This window comes from Dinoponera quadriceps, unplaced genomic scaffold (assembly GCF_001313825.1).
Source record: "Dinoponera quadriceps isolate SergipeBrazil2010 unplaced genomic scaffold, ASM131382v1 scaffold113, whole genome shotgun sequence".
NCBI classification, from domain to species: domain Eukaryota; kingdom Metazoa; phylum Arthropoda; class Insecta; order Hymenoptera; family Formicidae; genus Dinoponera; species Dinoponera quadriceps.
The window spans coordinates 2,054,127-2,075,635 of record NW_014554899.1 but is presented as its reverse complement, the minus strand read 5'-3'; the positions used below and the strand labels follow the sequence as shown (position 1 = coordinate 2,075,635).

Sequence of the window (21,509 nt, the reverse complement as noted above, 5' to 3'; positions counted from 1 at the left end):
GAGAGAGAGAGAGAGAGCAGTAACGCGCGGAATATTCTATTAGATAGAAGCCGGGAGAGCCGATCGGCGCAGATAGGCATCGGCGGTGCGCCTATTTCAGGACTCCGTTAACGTCGCCGTTCTTATCGAGCGGGAGCGCGATACTCGCGAAAAACATGTTCTACCGAGCCGATACAACGTCTCGCGCGCGCGCGCGCGCGCGCACGGAGGTTGCAACGACGTTAGAGGTTGCACGCTATCTTTACCCGCGTAATATCTCTATAATAGCCGTTAACGACTCGGCGGGTATAACGCGCGATAAATGCGAGTAAAACGCGGTAGCGCGGATTGAAACGTTAAACCGCAAAACGAGCGCACGGCGGCTGCTGCGCGTCCCGCCGCGCTGAATAAAGATACGCGAAACGCACCGGCCGGCGGTCGAGATATTTCGCGACCATTAAAATCATCCTACGCTCCTCTTTCTTTCCTCCTCCTCCTCCCTCTCCCCGTCTCTCAGCGCTGCGTCCTGGCCCGTTGCTACGCATTGTAGCTACATTTAACGATACATAACGCGCTCTCCGCCGTGGCCCATTAAGACGTGATTATCCTTAGACAATAGCCTTTTCATATTCCAGCAGTCGTTAGCGCAGGGAATGGGGTAGTAACCGAATTAACGAGTGTTCTCTCCGTGGCGTGCACCGCCGACGTGGATTTATCNGGGGGGGGGGGGGGGGGGGCTCGCGAAAGAAGCGCGCTGCCCCGTCAGAAGACAACGGTATCGCCATCGATATTGCCGCGGCGGGGCGTGCGATCGCTCATCGCCGCGTTCTTACCGTTAACCGTTTAACAACTCGAATGACCGTCGAAACCGGTGGGAAGAAAAACAACGATTGTTCCCGGACGCCCGGAATGAATATGGATCGCGTCGGTTAATTCTCGAGGAAGAAGAATGCCCCCGGGATATAATGGCGCGTAATGTTTTACGGTTCGACGTGCCTGAAGTCTCTCAGCTCCTCGTGATACCGACGTATTTTTGTGTGCGCCAAAATACGCTCCGTCGAGACCTTAAAAAGGTACGGTTCGAGGAGGCAGGTGGGGGGAAAGCGAAGTGTGGGAAAGAGCGAGGGGCAAACTTCGCGTCGACTTCGCGAGTTCGTTTCTCGAATATTAAGTCGAATTGATCCCAGACGAGCTCGGAGAGATCAGTTTTGATAAGATTTTCGTCCCCCTCCTCCGTGAAACCGGTGAAAAATATCACAGGGGGAACGCGCGATATCTCTCGCCCGGTGTGTATCCAGCGTGTCGGAGGCGTGCCGTCCGCTAGAATCGTTACTAATCGAATTAGCCGCGTAGCTCGCTAAACTCGATTCCGTCCGTTTTCGCGGCGTAATCGCGTTAATATTGGTCCGGGAAACAGGAAGGCCGGGCTTACCCACCGACTTCATTAAGAGCGCGCTTCTCGCGGGATCTCGCTGTCGCGTTTACTTCGTTAGTTAAGGATCTCGATAAGAGGGAGCGGCAACGGGGCGACGAGATAGGCTTCGCCCAGGTAGGAGTTCGTTGGCCTCGCGACGACGTTTCGCGCGCGCGTGTCGAGTTACCACGTTTAATTTACGCAAATTTCGGGTGAGAAGTCGCGTCGCGCGCGATCGCTATCTCGACGGTGGAGGCGATCGCGACGAAAATATACAGTTTGACCATTAGACTACCGATAGATGGTGGCGCGAGAGAGGTTGTGGAGGGAGGGGGAGGAGAAGAACAGCTTCTTGACAGCGTTCGTAGTGCGACTAACTCGCGCGGGTTAACGATCGCAGTTAGATCGCGCGAAAGACAGGAAATCGGGGAAGTCGACGGCGCGCGCGATACGCCTGAGTTTCGCTAATGATCGCGGTGGCAATTAGTTAGGGCCTCCCTGTATAAATCTTCTCTAACTAATTACCCTTTACACTCCCAACCCCCCGATGAAGACCACACGGGCTTTCTCGGGCCGACCTCGCGGTTAAACGCTAATTATTATCCTTGTCCGCGATAAATTAAACTGCCAGAGTCCACCTTCCACCTTTCGAATGGCTCTCGTGCGTATGCACGACGCGCTTGATGGAGGATGGCACGGACGTGGAGCGGTGCACTGCTCCTCCCCCTCTCCCTCCACCGTCCTCTCCTACCCCTCTATCGCTTGTTAGATTTGTGTTATCCTTCTATTCTGCGGAGTATTAATTCACGTCGCGAAAAATCGCACCCCTTACTCGCGCGTTCAGCGCTCGCGCGGACGCGCACCGCCTTTGGAGATGCCGCCCCACGTCCGCGCTGATCGAGAGGGACCGCAAGAGGGACGAGCGAGCGATGAGCACCGAGGGCTGCGAATAATGCCGCTGTTGCAATTTTCGCGCGCTCACTTTTTACTTTCGTTCTGCTCATCTCGCCCTTTGACGCGCGTACGTGTGGCGGATTTTTCCCGCCTTCCTCAGAGTCCCTTAATCCACTCGCGCGGATCTCAATGGGCTCGGTTTCATCGCGTCGCTCTTATCCAGTTACGCTCCTCGTGTTTTATTTCCGGCGTGTTATTTGCTGGTTTATGGCTTCTTTATGGAGTGCTATAGCTTCTCCTCTCTCTCTCTCTCTCTCTCTCTCTATTTATCTATCTATCTATCTATCTATCTTTCTCTTTCTTTTTCTCAATAAACACCGAGCAGTGCAGGGGGAATTCATATTGACCTGTGCTACCCATTTTTCACGATAAACGTCGGTAGTTCCGATAAATGGTGTTCTTGCGTGGGCCCATTACACCATCGTTAGCGACGCTCATCTAATTAGCTTCGCTATAGCCCGCTAATAAGACGCGCCGAGCTAGCGGCGCGAGTCGTGGAGGAGCGATACTACTCCGCGGATACTCGTAGTATTCACTTGGTAGGTTCCGGGCGGTATGTTCTGGTATTCGGGATGAAAGACACCGCGCAGTGTCGCCATCGTAAAACGGCCGGACCACCGGCTCTCGGTTTCGCGTCGTCGTCGTCGTCGGAACGGCGGAGAGCGACGTTAAAATGCGGCGGTGTGTCGATTATCGCGAATAGAGATTAACTAGAGATAAGTCGCGAAAGAGTCGCGTCTGCCGCCGCTTCCGCCCCATGCTTCCCCGCGTTTCGTCGCGATCTCCTCTCTCTCTCTCTCTCTCTCTCTCTCTCTCTCCGAGTCTTTGCCGGCATTTACCGCGAGAACCGAGCGAAGAGAACGAGAGAGCTCAGTACCACGTTTTAATTTTTAAAGCGCATAGCGTAACTCCGCCTTTAACACTCTTAAATTCCGTAATCGCGCGCCGAGTAAAATCCGCGAAATTTTCGCGCGCGAATACCGCGCGCGCTCGGAGAACTGGAATAATTCCGACGGAGCGGAGTGGGGCTTTTACCGCTCCGGGAGTAAGTAAGTATAGCCGAAGTGGATGAAGTTTATCTCCTCGCTCTCTCGCCAAGAGTCGGAATTACAGAGAACGATATTCGGGCGCCTTCCGTTACTGCAAATTAAACTCAGTTCGCGGGCGGTAGCCGGATCCTTTCGGAAGTATCGTTTCCTCCATCGTCTCTCGCAGGGGGGAGGAAGAGGGAGGAGGGAGGGGAGGACGGATTCACTGTATCACCGTTGGATTCTCGGAGGGAGGAGAACTTCCTCCCCGGGAAACGTTCTGGAAATGATTCGGTGTTGCTGCTGGTGCTGGTGGAGGAAGAGGTAACGGAAGGTCGTGCCGTGACCTTCGCTCCTTCGGAACTGTCGGGAGCTCGTCCCGTCACGTAGCTTCGATACGACGCGTAATGACAGCCCCGAAGAGAGCGGCCAATGGCGAATCCGGTCGCGACGTTTGAATAGATTGCACCGGTGCGCAGATCGGCCATCAGCATCATCATCATCATCAGCATCATCATCATCATCATCATCATCATCGAAACGTGATCGCTACCGGCATTAGCTTACGCGTTTCCCAGACGCAACAATCATCACCAATTTGCCATCCAGATATTGCCGCGCATAGATTCACCCTCGCTATTCCAGCTCTCCTTCCTCCTCTCTCCACGAGAGTCGTTCGTAATCAATCGGAATGATGTTCCGCGATGGACAACTTCCGTCGATAATATCCTCGCATGAAGTGATGCTGTTTCCGAGTGGACTTTCCGTGGAACTTTTCTCCTACGATCTTCCCCGAAAAGTGAATTCTTATCAAGCGTCTGGAGACCCTGTTGAAAATTTCCAAGTGGATTCTCACGGAAATCCAATTTTACCTCGCGATCGTAAAACTTTCTCATCGCGCACAATGATATATATCGTTTAATTAAAAAATGATTGTATTTTTCGCGAATTTTTGCGCCAGTTTCAACACGTGTAAACATTGCTATTTTTTTTTATTTCAGACTCCCAGATGGAACAGGGATACAGATCGGAGGTGCAAGAACGAGCGCTCGTGGTGTCGCTGCAGATGTTCAGCCTGATCTTGGAACGCGGGGTATCCCTGCTGAAGGCTCAGCTAGACAGCGGGAAGGAACCGAGGCTGGTAGTCGGCGAGGATCTGCAAGTGCTTCTACCGGCTATTAAGGTACTTTCCCTCTTTCCCCCATCATCACGGGTCAATACGTATCGCGGCGGAGCGAAGTCTTAATTACGTTTCACGACGCGAGTCGGCCCGTAAGTCAATTTCCGAGTCGAAACGTTCACTCGATTACATCCATCGTTCGTGGCTCGCTATTACGAGATAATTAGATCCGGAACAGTGACGATCAACCTCTTCACTTCGCTTCTGCAGCCCGCGGATAAATATTCCGGTAATTCGAGAGTTCTTCGATAAACGATTAACGTGCGGAGAGAAAGATCGCTGAAGAAAAAGTCTTGTCCGTATTTGAACGTTTCCATCCGCTTCCGTTGTTAAATCGGAATAACCGATCGCTGGTTGTTGCTGGCCGTCACTGGTCCAGATAGTCTCGTGTTTGCACCTGGAGCCAACCTGGAAGGCGCCAGGTTCTCCTCTCGCGAACCCGATCCTCCTCGGCGATCCTCGCTGTCGCCGTGGTCGCCGCCCTGCGCTCTCGAACGTGTCTCTAACCGGCTGAGAATTTATGGAGCGCCGCGAGAGTTTCGCACCCACGCAAGGTCTGCCGGTGGCCGGTGTCAGGCCCAGAACCCGGCCCGTTCGTGTGTCTCGACTTATTATGCAACTCGACGTTCGCGATTAATGCTCCTATCGCACGTAAGCCGTGCACACGCACGGCCGCTTCATCGATTAAACGTCGTTTCGCGATCGAACGTCGGTAATCTCGACGGCTTCGGTGATTTTTCTGGCTCGGAAACTGGACCCCGAGGAAGACGATTGAAAAACGGTACGATAGTCGCGATGTAATTACATTTAAGCTGATCGGATGGCTAAATCTTGTTAAAAAAAAGAACCAGACGAGGATCCATATGGGAATTCCATGGCTGCTCCTGGGGATTTGCTTTAAATATTCAAGTTCTACATCGAAAGAAGGATTTGGTAATAAGTGTTAAAATCTGATGAATATTTACCGACAAAATATTTGATTAATGCAATCAAATAATTTAGTTCCCATATATTATATATACAATATTGCAGTTCTGTGTTTATTGTATATTTAGTGTGTGGAACTAAATTATTTCGTTACTGTAATGAAATATTTGCTTGGCAAATATCCATCAAGTTTCAGTACTTGTTATCAAATCTCTCTTTCAGTGTAAGTAACAATCCATGTGGATTTCCAATATCTTATATGGACTCGCGAGAGTTCCTTTGGATTTCCGTGAGGACCCATCTGCAAATTTTCAACAGGGGAACGAACAGTCAGGGTGGGATGATTGGGAATGACGTTTAGAGTGTGCGAATGCGACGCGAATTTGACTCGTCTAGCTCGCTCGTCACGTAACATAAAAGTACGTTTCGACGGTGAAAAAGCAGTCGTCGCCGGACGGCTGTTCGATCTTATTGCGTTTCGTTCGAGCGTCTCGTCCGGGGTTCAGCGTAGTTACATTAAATAGTCCCGGCTCTCGAGATGAGAGAAAAAGGTGTATGGATGGAAAAAAAGGAACAATGATTACTATCGGAATGCGAGGTGATACAAGGAATAATAGGTGGACTCGCGCTTACGACCGAGGTGAGACCATTAATATTACCGATAAAATAGACGCGATACAAGGCCGCTGGAATACGTTTCACTTTATGAGGATGGATGGACGTGCTCGATGAAAAAAGTGCCTCGCGAGAGAGTGTCTATAAATAGCGAAGTACTTTCGCGCACCCTCCGACAGTTGAGGACTTGATAAGGCTCTGTGAGAGTGGGAGATTTAAAAATCCGGAAAAGGGTATTTTACTCCAAATAACACTTCCGTGTATTCCGAGGCAGATACCAGTGTTTTTCACTCAAAACTTTAGTCGTCCGAAACTTCTACCTTTGTGCGTCGTCCAAATCTTCCTCCTGCAGACAACACTCACAGCTCCGTTACCGTTCTTGGCGCGTGTTTCCCGCCGGGAAACACCCTTTTCCAAAAAGTACGACGCGAGCGACTTCGTATTTTGACGCCCAGTCGTCGTTGTTGTTGTTTTATTTTATATTCTCACGTTTGTTCCTCCGTGTTTCTGTTCTTTAGATCTGGTGCGACTGGATGCTCTGTCATAGCACGGTCTGGAACCCGCCGCCGTCTTGCACGGATTACAGAGTCGGGTAAGTTTGGCAAACTCGATAAATAAAGGAAAATTAGTGCGACGTACGTATACGCCAGCTCCGTGGTAATTCCGCGCCCCTCGGCGCGGCGCATAATCTCTTTACTGTGTTTTGCGACGTACGAATAAGTTCCGCGCTCGAATTACGTACGGAGGCTGTTCGGCCTCGGATTAATTACAACTTTGTTGCGCGCGCGCGTTAACCGCGCGTCGCAAAGCCCCTGGCGCTGTTAGGGTTAGAATTACCTGTGAAAATGAACGTCGCGCGCTCGGTCGCCGATGTATCAGACTCGCGGCCGACGTAGCAAGAATGCCCGATATATCTCGAACTTTCTGATCCTGCGGTCTGCGGCCTGCCTGAATCGCGGACCATCGGCTTTCCAGCCCAGCTACGATATTTATGATAGTCGGGAATTTACGCTGTGCGTAAAAATGCGCGCGCGGCCGCCTTCATTAAAGCCCGCGCGCGATGATACCTCGGCCTCATCAAGGTATGCGAAGTCGTAAATAACAGATCACTAAAAAATCGCTCGTTATTCGGGAGCGTTGGCATCTGTTTATTCGTAATCGTCATTTCGACTCACAATCAACGGCTTGTGTTTATTCGATGTTTATTGCAGCACGCGGTAACCAGTAATTATCAATAATCTGCGCGCGGCAATTAATCATTTATCACGCAATGATTGTAATCGTGTGAGAGATGTAATTTCAGTTTTTCATNTTTTTTTTTTTTTTTTTTTTTCTTATAAACGTTCGAACTTGGGTACGAATAAAAGGTGGCTCGAAGGTTGCGGCAGTCCGGAGGTTAATTATTACCTCGTGATTTCGGAGCCCACGAATAATATTGCGGAGATCGAAATTAATCACTTCCGAATGTAATGATCTTTTCACGTTTCGGGAGGGAAGGACCGCGAAGGACGATATTAATTCAAGAATAATAGCTATTCGATCGTCTCTCCTCGGCCTCGGGGTTCTAACTCTTCCTAGGTCGCGCACGAACGCGAAGCACTTAGCACATACTGACGCCTGACCTTGGTGGAACCTAACATGCTCGAAGCGGGGGATCATCAGCGCGCGAAGTGCTACCGATCGTGTCGGGACCTGCTCGTACTTGACGAGAGAGTATCGTATCGAAATAAATTATAGTCAGGGTCACGCGAAGACCTTAGGCACTCCGGCTTTTCGGAAGTTTCCACCCTCGAGCACCTTCAAAGCGACTTACCGAGCCGAGAGATTTCCATCTCTCGCGATCAACTCGGAAGTGGAACGCGCTTCTTCGAAACCGAGACTTTCCCTTTCCGAAAAGACCGGTTGCTCCGCGATCAGGCTTGTCTAAGATTCACCAAGGACCCCACGCTTTCGGCATAGGAGCCTCACGAATCGAGATTACAGAGCGATCGGCAGTAGCGTGGCTGCTCTTTTCAGGACTTCGATTCGTCGTGCGGATGTCGCCGTTGTTCTCTCTTTCTCGGCCACTCTCTCGCCGTCTCCTCCGCGCTCGTGTTCTACGAGAGCCGATATCTCACGGGGGGACGTGATGGAAGTGAGCGTGGCGTAGGTCACGGTCAACCGCTGCATCGTATCGAGGCTCGATCTCTCGAGTCGCGCGACTCGTGCAGGTTCCCGCGGCACTATTTCTACACGCTTCTCTCGAGCGTCGCGAATGCATAAGTTACTGTCCCCCCTTTAATTATTACCGCATCGGTTCTAATTTCAAGGGGGTGAGCGCGAGTTTCGCGGTATGGTCTACATCTTGCTTTTGTCAAACGGATTAATCCTCCGAAGAACGTCGGCAAAAAAAGAGAGAAAAAGAGGGAGAGAGAGTAAGGGATAGAGAGAGAGAGAGAGAGAGAGAGAGAGAGAGAGAAGGCGAAGAAGAGATAGATAGATAGACGGAGAAAGAGAGAGGAGGGAGATTTGTAGGGTGGCTTTTCGCCAACTCGCGCCGCATTCGGCCCCGTCGCAGCTGCGCGGAGCGACTATTAATTCAGGTTGACACTTGAGGTGTTTTGAATTATGGCTGTTGGTATCGGACTATTAATTTCGTCTCGCGCGCGCTGTGAGAAACTCGCAGGTAAAGACGTCGCGACACCCGCGGCGGCCGGACGACGACGTTCCCGTGGCGCGACACGTGTTCGTGATTGTAACGTTCCGTGTCGTCTCCGGTTGATAATACTCGCGGGGAGGATCGCGCCGCCGCGATTTCGGCCGACGAATTTTCGAAAAAGAGACGAGAGAGAGAGAGAGAGAGAGAGAGAGGTCGATGGCGTGAACGCACGCGAGATTTGCCGCGAGAGATCGATTCAATTTGACCCGATGATTTTCCACTCGCCGAACCCGCGCGAGATAATGGATTTCGAGTCGAGCACCTCGTTCGTTTCGCGAGCGGTTCGGTCGCCGAATTCCGGCGCGCCTCGCGCTGACTCACGCCGCTAAATAAGGGGCCCGAAAGCGCGCTACGAGAAGCGGGGAAACCCCGACACCCTGTGGCGCGCTCGAGGGCCCGAGGGCCAGCGTTTCACAAAGGATCGCGCGCGCACGGCGCGTCTCGAATTGATCATCCGCGAGCGTGAGCGAATACTTTTGGGCCGGCGCGAATACGAGGCGCGCTCGTAGAGAGGACGAGAAGGGCGGAGAAGGAGAGAAAACGCGCGAGCTCGAGCCGTTCATCTTATCGACGGCGCTTCGTCGTCGTCGTCGTCGCCGCCGCCGCTTCGGCGCGAGTTTCGCTAATGAGATAAAATAAAAGAAGAATAAGAGCGAGAGAAAAGAGCGCGAGAGTCACGCTTGTCCGACTGATGCAATCTACCGTCCATTAAACGAGCCTCAAGGCTCCCTCTCCTTCTTAGCTTCTCCTTTTCTCTACCCTTTTCTCTCTCTCTCTCTCTCTCTCTCTTTCTCTCTTCCTCGCAACGTCGTTTCTCCGGTGCTTCTTTGCGTAACCAACGGCCACTATCCGGCTGGATAGGTTAATTATTGTTGCTCGTTAGCGATTAACAATTACGTGAGTCAAGCGTTTCCTTGGCAAGGACGCTTGCCACGGCAGCGCGGGACGACCGCCGCCGCCGATCCTCTCCTCGATCTTGATCGCCGCGTTGGAACGGCACGAACGCGCAATTCTACGCGGACTTCGCGACGCGAGTCTCGTGGCAGGCGCGATTAACCGATGACCTTTAACGACGCCAGTCGATTAATCGCGCCGGAAACCGCGAGTGGCGCGCGCACTTTTCCTCGCAGCGAAATTAAGCGATCGGTTAAGTCCCTTCGTGATCCTCACGCCAAGCCTCTCTCGCGCATCGTCATCGGGGTCGTATCCTCCATCGTTAAAGTCCCGATGTGACACGCGCTGAAGCGAATAGAGGCTTTCGGATCTTTGCATAACGCGTCACGGAAGATTGATCGTGGAACTTGGATTTTGTGAGGAAACTATACGAATGTTTTCGGTACACTGAGAAGATTTCTTTGGATTTAATAAAGTTTCTTTAATTGAAATAAATTTTTGTACTTTTGGAATGGAGCAAGTGAACGTTTGATTCAACACGCAGGATTGTTCGGTTTTTCTCGGACAATAAATATCTTTACGTTAAATAACGTATTTCTTTTGTATTTTCATCCGAATATTGCAATGGTTGTCACAAGCAATAAATTAATTGAAAGAAATAATCTATGTTAGTAAACTATTAGAAGGGAACTTTTTTGTTTCAGTGGAACAATGTTTAATATATAATGAAGTAATTTTTTTTTATGAAAATTAAATATTTTCTTTAAATAATATTATTTTTCTAACAAACGACATGTTTAGTGAAACAGCATTTTCATTCGAATAAAATGATTTCGATATTAAATTATGTCGTTTACATTAAACAAATTCAAGTCCATCACGTATACTAAATCCAGCGCTGCCATCGCAGTCACCTTTTTTTGACAAGTCATTAAAAAATTCACAATCGTCCAAAGCGGATCACATTTTCCAGTCACTTTTTCTTGAGCTATTAAGCTGTCGTTAAATTTATAAAACATGATCGTTCTATATATATTTTTGCCGTCTCTCTTAATAAAATTGCTCTAAAAATGTACTTATATCATTCATATCATTGGTTTTCTTTTTATCATGAACTTTCAAACCGCGATTATATTATGATTATAAACCGTATTATGAAAAGAACTCGCTATATGTTAAGTTATCCAAAAATAATCCTGGCAAAATAAGATTAAGTGTTACGTAAATGGCCTTAGTCTCAGAATTTAACAAATAATGTCAATTTTGGTTACTATTTTGATATCTGAGAGATCACCTTTTCTGCCAAGAAGCAATCATCTTACTTTTTTTTGTCTCGATGATTGACAGTGTTACGAAACCCGAAGGTTTACTTAGCCCCAAAGTAACCCTTTTCTCTCCGCGCTAGAAAACGTTTTACAGAATCGCACAGTTGTGGTTCGCCTTCGAAAAAAATCAGGAAAAGTTTCGTATGGCGAGGGTTTGCGTAGCTCGCCTAACAACGCTTCGTATCGAAATCCGTGTAGTAATAATACATCGAAATCATTTTGCGCACATTTTCAACGAGGAGAAGCAGCGTCCGCGATCGGGAACGTTGGGAACAAAAGGGCGCAGTTCCTCGCTCCCAGGCACGGTTTTAGAACGCGGCATTCGTCGCGTTAAGAATTAATAATTGAGCGGGCGACTTTAGCTTTACAGTAATACGGAAGTGGTGAATGGAAACGTATGCCCCGCCGCGGGTAGATCATTAATAACGTCGTCGGAACGAGCCGTATACGAAGTACATTAAATGTATAAATCCGTGATCTATTATTATTATCCACCGGCGCGGCGCATTACGCGGGCTCGCCGCAATAATTTCCAATATGTAATTCTCGACATTGGTAATAAATAGTCGCACGGGGATATATCATATTCGCGCGAGGGCCCGCGCGCTCGTCCCCCTCCCCCTCTCCCTCTTTCGCGCTCGAGCGCGCGGGAGACGCGCGCACTCTTCGTCTTCGCGCCACAAATGGTCGGATATAAATTTTATCAGCCGTCCGTTTTTCAATCGCACCTACTCTCTCGCACCTCTCTCGCGCGTTTATACGTCTCGTCGTAAATACGAAATCTCGCGCGCGCTCCCGCACGCGAAGAAGGCGTGCGAAAATCCGAAGACGGAGCGCGAGGCACGTTTCGCACGTCGCCGCTCGGCACGGAAACCGCGAGCGAGTTAGTCCACCGTAGCCACCGGTAAACGCACTTTCGTGCGGCGAAACAGTATTTTCGGTAAACAGGATTTCGTTGGAAATCTCGATCCCCCCTCGGTAGAACGGGGCTAATTGCACCTTGTGGCGAGAGATTCGTCGCGTGACTGAGATCGCCGCGGAGTTCAAAACACTTGCCTCATGTCAGGCGTTCGCGAAGCCAGTAGTCGGGGAGGCGAATTACCCGCTGCCGCGTTCCTTTTTTCATAAATAAATATTTGATCAAGTTGCTGTGCTCACACAGCCGTCAATCTATGTATACATATTTTTCTCTTTTTCGAGTATTCACGTCGCCGTCGTCTTTACGATCGACAATGAGGGATCTTCGCGACGCTGGGAATTACTTTCGGGCCTCGCCGGAGGTGCAAGAAGGCCTCTGTCGATCGTGAGGCGTGGCTTCAAATAATGCGCGGTGTGTTAAACGATCTAGTAAAAAACATACTCGGCATAATTAAGGACTAGTATCGAATCGGTGCGTCGCGAAATCACAAATCACGTTCGATGAGTCAGTCCTCGAGGTGAGGCCGATCTGATCGCGCGGGACGGACCTGTCTTCCGACCTTGATACCTCCGGGGCCCTTCTTCGGCTACTTTCGAACTGCGCATTAGAAGAATGATCCGTTCCTTTTTAAGAGTTTCGTTGAATCACGAGGGATTTTTGTCGCGGGCGAGATTCTTCCGGATTCTCGACGGATATTTCGTGAATATGCTTCATTCGATCCCCCGCTTTGTTACAGACCGCCCGGAGACGTGTGGAGCAGACTGGCAACGATGGTGAACCTTCTTGAGAAATTAAATTACACCGGGACAACCTTGATTCAAGCCAAGGAAGCCGAGGGTCGCGAAGAAGGTAAGGAAATGTCAGCTAATGGTCCCCGCTGTCTTTTGTGCGCGACGAACGACTTCCGTGACGCCGTCGTTCGTCGATTATTATTTTACCTAAAGCGGAACGCGCGAAAGACGAGTCGAAAATTGCGAGGTTCGCGCGAAAACGGCGAATTAACGGGGAGAGACCCCGGGTTGCCGCGAATCGCCGGCGTAAATTCGATCTTTCTCGCGTCCGTTCCGAATTGGATCCGCTTGATCCTTGCATCTGCGTTCTCTGTGTAAATCCGCGACCCGGAATTCGGCGATATCGGCGACAATGGCTCTACCGGACGAAAATTCGCAGAACACAATGGATTTTCGAGTTGAGCGTGTAAAAAACGCGGAGGAGAGAAGTGGCAATCGTACGTCTCTCTCGATCACGTCTCGTGCGAATCTCACGGACGGACCTGGACCAGGCTTAATCGAAAAAGCCGCGTTCCTCGGACGGGGAAGTCGGTGCCCGGTCTGTTGACCCGTAGGTAGCTGGCGCGACGGTTGCGTAACGGTGAATACGTTCGACATGACCACTGCAGTGCCATTCTCTGCGGCCGTTTACTAGCGAGTGGCCAATGGTCTTTCAACGTGCGCGCGAGCCACATCGCGCGTCTTCCACTGTATTCTCGTCGCGCGCATGTTATGAATACACAAATTGCATTGCCCCGAAGCTCATTCACGTGCGGCCCTCGCGAAGACAACTCGACAACGAAGACGACGACGAGTCGACGATGAAAATATCTCTTTCTCTCTCTCTCTCTCTCTTTCTCTCTCTATATATAGGACCAATAATTTTGTCCACCTGGAATATATCCGCTATTTTGAGAGATATGAAAATATTTTAATTACGAAAGTTGTACGATATGAAGAAGATCATAATATAGCTAGCAATAATTTTTTTGTGGATGGAGGACCTTTGGAGATTTCAAGGAGATTTCACTTCCGTGTTTTAAATTGGCATGCTTTATACTTTTTTATCCTTAATGCAATAGCGGATGTTTAGATGATTTCAACGACTTATAATACAAGATGATTCGGCATTAAATAACAGCGCAAAACAATGATTCTTGCGTCACAAGAAGTGTGTTCGGAGAGATATCCGTTTACATCAACGCAACATTGCAATCATCGAATTCCTGAAGTATTTCTTATCATTTCCGGATTGATTGTAGCACATGCTGCAGTAATTCACTGCGATTACAGTACAACGACACAGCATACCAAGAAAAGTCAACCACACCAGAAAATATGAAGCAGCGAATGAGTGTCGTTGTACTATAATCGCAGTGAATTACTGCAGCATGTGCTGCAATCGATCCGGAAGTGATAAGAAATGTACGTGCTTCAGGAAATGGACGATTGCGATGTTGCATTGATGTGAACGGACATCATTTCGAACACTTCTTCATCATCGCTGTTTTACAACTCCATTATTTAATACCGAATGATCTTGTACTATAAGTCGTTGAAATCGTCTGAACATCCGCTATTGCATTAAGGATGAAAAAGTCTATCACGCCATTTGATAAAATGATGGAAGTGATCTTTGAATTTCTGAAGCGTTCCCATGCAAGAACAATTATTATTAGCATATTGTCGCTCTCTTGATACCACACAATTTTCGTAATTAAAATATTTTCATATCTCTAAAAATATTCCAGATGGACAAAGTTATTGCCCTATTCTGTATATATAATTATAATATATTATATAATAATTTTAATGCATAAATTTTCCTTTTATACTTTTTCGTAACGCTCTTTATATGTATCATTATTTTTCTGTTCGATACAATATTATATTATATTAATTTCGCTCTCTGTGTCAAGTAAGATAACCCAAGGCTAATAAATCTCTCTCTCTCTCTCTCTCTCTATTAATTTTTCGACGAGCATGTTTCGCGAACGCGTTCTCGTGTAGCGCGCTCGTTGCCGATACATCCGACCGAATAATAATAGATACCGCGAGTAAGAAAGGTGGAGTCGCGCGCGAAGACGCGCCGTGCGAGTCCGTCTCGCGCGGAGCCACCCATCACAATTAATATCCGTCCGGAGGATAATTATGACCGATACATCGGCGATTAATATCGCGCTAGTAATGAATTCGCTTGTTCGATGATAATCCATTACGCTCGTGCGCGGCGATATTTTATCATTTACGTTATATTCCTCGCGTCATGGTGGTGCGAGATACTACTTGCCGCAGCGTGTGTCGATCGTTCATTAGCGGCGCGCGAGAGACTTTGGATCGGCACATAATGAAATATAACAATGAGACGCTAAGAATAACACCATGCGTAACGCGAGAAAGTACGGGAGAGAGGCGTTCGAAGACGCTTCTTATCACCGGCAACTCAAAGGGACACGTGCAAATATCGCGCAGAAGGGGCCAATTCTTATTTATATATATATATATTCATTTATTTAAATGAAAAATATCCTTTGATTTACAATAAATGAAAGAAAGAGACGAGAAAGAGATATGTAAAAATATCAACCAAATTTAAATAGGCTCTGTCGGTTATTAACAAAAATTGCTAAACAAGGTTACTATATAGTGAAGAAAGGTAGATTGAAATAATTACTCCGATACTCTTTACGAAATTTCTACCCGGATCAAGTAATATTTTGCTTGGGAAACATCTTACTTGTTCCAAGTTGATTTTGTTCCAAGTAAAAATTTGCTGAGGAGTATTGGAGTAATTATTTATTTAAATCTAATACTTTTTTCTATGTACCTACGGTTATTGACTGAAGATAGATTGGCCAAGATAGATTGGATAAGATATATATTGCTACAACAGTCACGAATAGGTTCTTATTGGCCAGTCCATTTTACCTCGGATTCTGATTGTTTCGGCCCCCCAGTTACGTCGTGATGTCGCGTTTTAGTCTCTCTCGATTCCACGATGCGAACAAACGAACATGAAATCGCGATTTCACGCGGTGGTTATCACCGTAGCGACGGGCCGATACGAAAGCGACCGACCGCGAACGTAGCCGCACGCGTGTATCTAGCGAGCGGAGGGGTCGCGAGGGGTCCTTTTTTATTTTCGTCAAATCGCGCCAGAGACGCGATCGCGAGTTCGGTCTCGAACTGGGTCTTCCAACGGGTCCGGTCGCGTGGAAACGAGCGTTCCAGTTTCGCGGCGCGTCCTTGCTCGCGGTACACTTACCTCTAAACCGAGTATGTGCGCTGGACGACAAGCGCGTCACTCATAGTGAATATCGCTGCGCGCACGTATCGCCGAGGCAGAACCGCGATCGCTGATCACGGCTGACTAGAATTAACAAGCTCGTCAGAACTGCGGCCGACCGTAGCCGACCGAAATCAGCCGTGCGCGATGGGAGACACGTTATTAGTCACTGTAACATAAACTTACGGTATTTTTTTCACGATTTGCGATCGCCCCCGAGTCGTATCTGGGCTATAGAGAGGCGTGTGCACGGAAAATTGCCGTGAATTTTGGGGATTGGCTCTACGCGAACATGACCTGCCGCGTATTATCGAACTCTAATGCCGGGCACGGATGGCGACGACGGGTGGTCAGAATGCGATCGCATTTTACCGATTCTAAACGCGCGGCATAAACATCTGAGCTCCTTTCGCGATACGTGATATGTGCCTTACCGCGTGTCGTTCGCGTAAATTCAGGGTCACTGCGGCTAGGGCGACACGCCGGTCGAAGGGGAGCAGATTTGGCGCGGGAAACTTGATACGAGGAGCATCGGCATCGTGGCATATAGCAGCGGACGTATATCGCTTGCTATTTGTTTCAGAATTGGAACTCGTGAAACTGCCGGAAGACATCACGTTGGCGGGATTCACTCCCCTCATGCTGAATCCCCAGGATCCTTCCTACGTGGAAAAGACTTTGGTGGACATGGTGAGCGCACAGCTTCCAAGTTGCTATCGTTAAGATTTACGTTTTGTTGATAGTTATTGGAAATATTCAAATACTTGATCGATAACTATTGATAAAGGTTGAAATTAAAAACGGAGAGAATTTTGCTATTAATTGTGTTGTTAAGTCAATAGAATTTCCAACGGCACGCTATTGGAGTAAATTTGCTTGATTCAACAACGATGTCATTGATAACTTTAATTACTGAAACAATACATAACGTAGTAGTTTTAACGATATTTGCCAGTGAATCGAGCAGAAATTTACTCGAATCACTGTTGGGAATTTTATTGATTCCACAACACTTTTCCCGTGTATTATTGTTTCTCTCGCTGAAGGAAATCCCGTACTCGCGTCTCGGCCGAAAATCTCCAGAGGTCTCGCGTATTTGTCTACATCGACGCTGCCCGGATATCATTCATCTGCGTTGTATGTCGCACAATGTCAATGGATCGGATACATTTTCACGTTTCAGGAAGTGGCTCAGGTGTGCCTGAGGATAAGCAAGATCCTCTTTTTCGGTCAAGTGTTCTTGTGCGGCTTGGAGACACCGGTGCTGAAACTGCAAAAGAGCGAGACCGGCGTCAGCGAATACGTCTCCGTGGTCGAGGCCTCGAGCACGAGTTTGCCGAGTTCGCCGCCGGAACAGGTACGTAACTGTCGTAAATCTCGTGTCCCACGAGAAAACGCGCGTAGAGGAGCGGAGCTCCACGCTGAGCACCGCGGATTCCGGATCCGATCTCCTCCCGAAAGCATCCGGCGAGACCGAGAGCGCTTGAGCGAGACGATCGCGGTCCATCTATCTCGAGGCTGTCCTTAATTTATCCCGATATTGTAGAAAGTAACGGTGAAGTGAGACGAACGCGAGAAATTTCTGGTAATAAAGATACATCACGATTCACGGCGCTCAACCCTGACAGCGAGAATTCTTTTTAATCCCCCGGAATCGAGCCTTCAGCAATATATATGACTCGGATTATCGCGATGCACATTCAACTCCCGTCCCGAAAGCGATATAAATATTAATTACGAGTGCGTCAGAGGAACGTTGAGGTTAACGAGATCGGATTTCTTCCGCTTTGGGACTTTTGGTAAAATCCGGTCGCCGCCACGGCTCGTTATTCCAGGAACAAATTTCTACGACGGAATTAATTTACCCCCAGAGCGACTCGGAGCTCCTAGTGGAGAGTTACAGCGAGGGGGAGGAGGAATCGATTTCCAAGCTGAGGAGATTACCCTCGTGCAGCGTGCCCGACGATACGACGGCTCCCGTGGCGGCGGTCGAGATAAGGTCGCTGATCGAGAGGAAGGAAGAATTGGAGAGGCGGCAGCGGAAACAAGATCGGCATCGACAACGGGTGCAGGTGAGTCCCTCGAAACACCCTACGGCGATCTTGTTCGCGCATATAAGCGGGAATGATCGATCGATCCGTCGACGCGATAAACAGCGTCGATGAGCCGCTACTTATTACGTTGTTACGTGAAAATGCCGGATTAGAGTCCCGATCGCGTCAACCGCCGGCGATCGTTATCGCGCCACGGCGATAAAGCGTGATTTCGAACTCCCGGATTCACCGTGATCGCGACGCAGCGCGTCGAAATCGATTTTCAACACAACACCGGTTCGATCGCACCTGCAACCTCTGCGATCGAGCGAGGCGCGCCGAGGGAATCGACGAGGAATTTCGCCGCTTTCAAATTTAGCTCGCTTCGCGCGCGACTTCTACGCCTTGATGAAGACGCCAACGTAGATTTCGCCGTCGAACGGTCGTGTCTAACCGCAATACCAATCCGACCATCGCTCCGTACTCGTGTTTCTCGCGCTTTTCTTCTCCTTCGGCTTGTCTTCCTGCCTCGAGAGGGGAAGAGAGAGAGAGAGAGAGAAGTGACGGGAATATCTTGCGAGAAACACATTCGTCGGGGCTAAGTCGAACTAAATCAAGAGATTACAACGCGTTGCCTGCCACGAAAGAAGCAGAGGAGCCCTGCCACCCCCTTCCCTCCGCCCTCCCACCGCTTCTCTTTCTTTTCGCATTCCTCCACCCCCTATCACACCACCCTTCGCCTTTGCCGTCCTTTTATTTCGAATCGCGATTCTCTCTCGCCGCAGACTCTCGCAGCACGCAAGCCCGCCGTTTTTATTTACGGCATCGAAACTCCTCCTTTTTGCATATTTATTATCCTACCTCAGCTTGGGGCCGGATTTTGTGCATACTATGTGGTCGGCCGTGCACTCTCTCTCTCTCTCTCTCCCCCTATCGTTCTCGGCCCTCGCGAAGCGATATCTTTCTTCTGGAAGAAAAAGAAAGAAGACGGAGGGGTAGGGGTGAGGGGAGAACGGAGCAGGCCGGCCTATACGAAGATCCTGTACACGCGGGATTGTCCTGTTTTTCAGCTCGATTTTTTCAGCCCGCATATAAGCTTCGCATCCGAACGGTAAGCGTGCGAATACAGATGTACGCGTGTTCCGAGCGAATGCAACGAGAAACGTGGTATAATAAGGGAAAAAATGCGGTTGGCAGCGGTTTTGAATATATTAACAGGTCGTGCGAAGAAAAAGAGAAAGGGGTGGGGGGGAAGGGCGAGGGAGGATGCGGTATATCTTCTCACGTCGTTCCCCATGGAACCTATCAAATTCAAGACCCCGGAGCGTCTCTCTTCGCCTCAGTTTGCTCAGGCCGCGGTACGCCTGCGACGTCGGGAAAATTCACGCGAGCGATCCGCCCGCGAAATTCGCCCCGTCTTGCCGCGGGTTTTATCGGGCTTTCCCACGGCATCCGAGAGAAGGCGGTATAAATTTCTCCCGTATCTCTTGAATTTTTCGAGCGGCGCGCTTTTATCAGGAAACGAAACTGGAGGCGAAACGCGCCCGGCGGAGAGAGATCCCCCCTGCCGCCCCGCTCCCTTCCTCCTCCTCCTACGCCGTGTAGAATTGTTTCGAGGATAAAGTTCGGCGGGAGTCCGGCATGACCCCGTCGCGAAATAAATAGCCGCGATATCGTGGCGTCGGTAGTTTGTTCGACAGCCCCGATGCAGTTTTATCGCCGGCCGTGCTTCTTCCGCGCGGCGGACGTTCCGCTCTTTTTTGCTCGGACCTGCGTTCGCATTCGACTTTTCTTCCTCGGCAATTCCGACCGAGGAAGCGCGATAACGGGCCGAACGTTAAACTCCTCGCGCCGTTTTTCACGTCGTTTCGCGCGACTCGGCTGAGTTTTCTCCTTTGGCACCAATCGAGCGGTCGATCAGGGTTCCCTCGTTCCTACGTCAAACGTCGCGTTCCACGATTGTCGCGCGCGTTTTCACGAGAGAGCGAGGAGTTTTCTTTTTTTTTCCTCCTGCAAAAGTTCGAGCATTCGGCCCCACCGTTTTCGTCACGCGACGCTCTCATCGTCGGGATAACGCGCGGCTCTCCTGCGCGCTGCGTCGGAAACTCGCGCGCGCGTAAGCCTATTTTAACGCTTGAATGAACCCGCGCCGCGGAATGTAGAACAATCCCGCCGCACGCGTAACACCTCGGAACCAGTTTTTCCGCGGACAACGGTGAACCTGAATTATGCCACTCGACGACGAGTGAATTACGCTTCGGCATCCCGCAAGCTTTAAATTGCCTTAGCGCAAATTGGCCCCCGAGCGAAAGAGCAAACGCTTAATTGGCCGGCGAAATTTCCGCACGTGTCACCGGCGGATATCGCGCGAGCCGGTTAGACCGCAAAGCCCAAACCGGATTCCGCCGTCGCCTAAAAGCGACGATGATCATTCTGGCATTTTAACCGTATTTCGCGATCTGGTATTTCCAGGCCGACAGGTAGATACCGTTTTGCACCTCCATTAATTCGGCGGAGCGAGCCGCGCAAACCGCTGTTTGCACAGCGTGGACTGCTATTTTTACCGCTGTTACGGACATAATTAATGATTTCATTAATTTAACTTAGGAAATCAGTTAAATTAGTTAAATTAAATTAATTTATACAATTTAATTAAACTGATTAAATTATTTAATTAATCAAGCAACCAATTATTGCGCAGCTTTGTCCGTCGCACTGATTTCGCAACACGCGCGCGCCAGCTGTCCGCGTGAAACGCCGAATTTTGTCGGGGTTCTTCACGAACGCGTTGCAATTGGATCGCGCATTTTTCGCTCGCCGACTACGCTGTCTTTTGTATACGCCGAACAAGTACACGCGGCCGCGCATCGCGTGTTCCGCAAACACACACAGCTACGCTTTACGCGGGACGAGTTTTTGCGCCCATTTTTTGCCCGTCGGCCGAACAATCAAATTCGCATTTCGCTCGGCGTTCGTCGCGTGCTGCTGCATCGCGAAGAAGCTGTATAGCCCCCGTTGGTCACGTCGATTAAAACGATATTTCGCCGCCCTTCTTCTTCCGTCGTTCTACGTACGGAGAGAGAAAGAGAGAGAAATGGGAGGGAAGAGTAGGGGGGGAGAAAAAAGAATGATTTACGGACGATTTGCGGAGCGAATAAAAAGCGGCGCGCGCGGATTGGCCTGCAGCCTAATCACTACGTACGGTGATAATAGCATTATCTGAGAGACGCGCGTGTTGCGTCAGACAGCCGGAATGTACATACAACGCGAACTGTAACCAATTAATCCTTCATCTGCATCGCCCATGGTCTTCGATGATATTTCCTTTTTGCGCGCGGCCGCCCGTCATGCTTGGTCGATGAACCGTGGACGACTCATGGATTCAGGATAACATCGTAATGCGTCTTAACCACGGGTTCTTTCGGTACGGCGGATATTTAATAACCCTCTTTCAGTGCCGAATTTTTACGTCTCGCACGAGCGAGGA

The 21,509-nt window shown here is 49.4% G+C and overlaps 1 protein-coding gene across 8 annotated transcripts in view; it reads left to right on the top strand.

Moving 5' to 3' along the window:
* Positions 1 to 21,509, top strand: part of LOC106742561 (telomerase-binding protein EST1A) — a 102,281-nt gene that overhangs the window by 48,932 nt on the left and 31,840 nt on the right. For all 8 annotated transcript variants that reach the window (XM_014615646.1, XM_014615648.1, XM_014615643.1 and 5 more), the window contains 6 exons: positions 4,377 to 4,558; positions 6,616 to 6,689; positions 12,670 to 12,782; positions 16,573 to 16,679; positions 17,173 to 17,346; positions 17,861 to 18,061. In XM_014615646.1, coding sequence (XP_014471132.1) covers positions 4,377 to 4,558; positions 6,616 to 6,689; positions 12,670 to 12,782; positions 16,573 to 16,679; positions 17,173 to 17,346; positions 17,861 to 18,061 — 851 coding nt within the window. The remainder of the gene's footprint in view (positions 1 to 4,376; positions 4,559 to 6,615; positions 6,690 to 12,669; positions 12,783 to 16,572; positions 16,680 to 17,172; positions 17,347 to 17,860; positions 18,062 to 21,509) is intronic.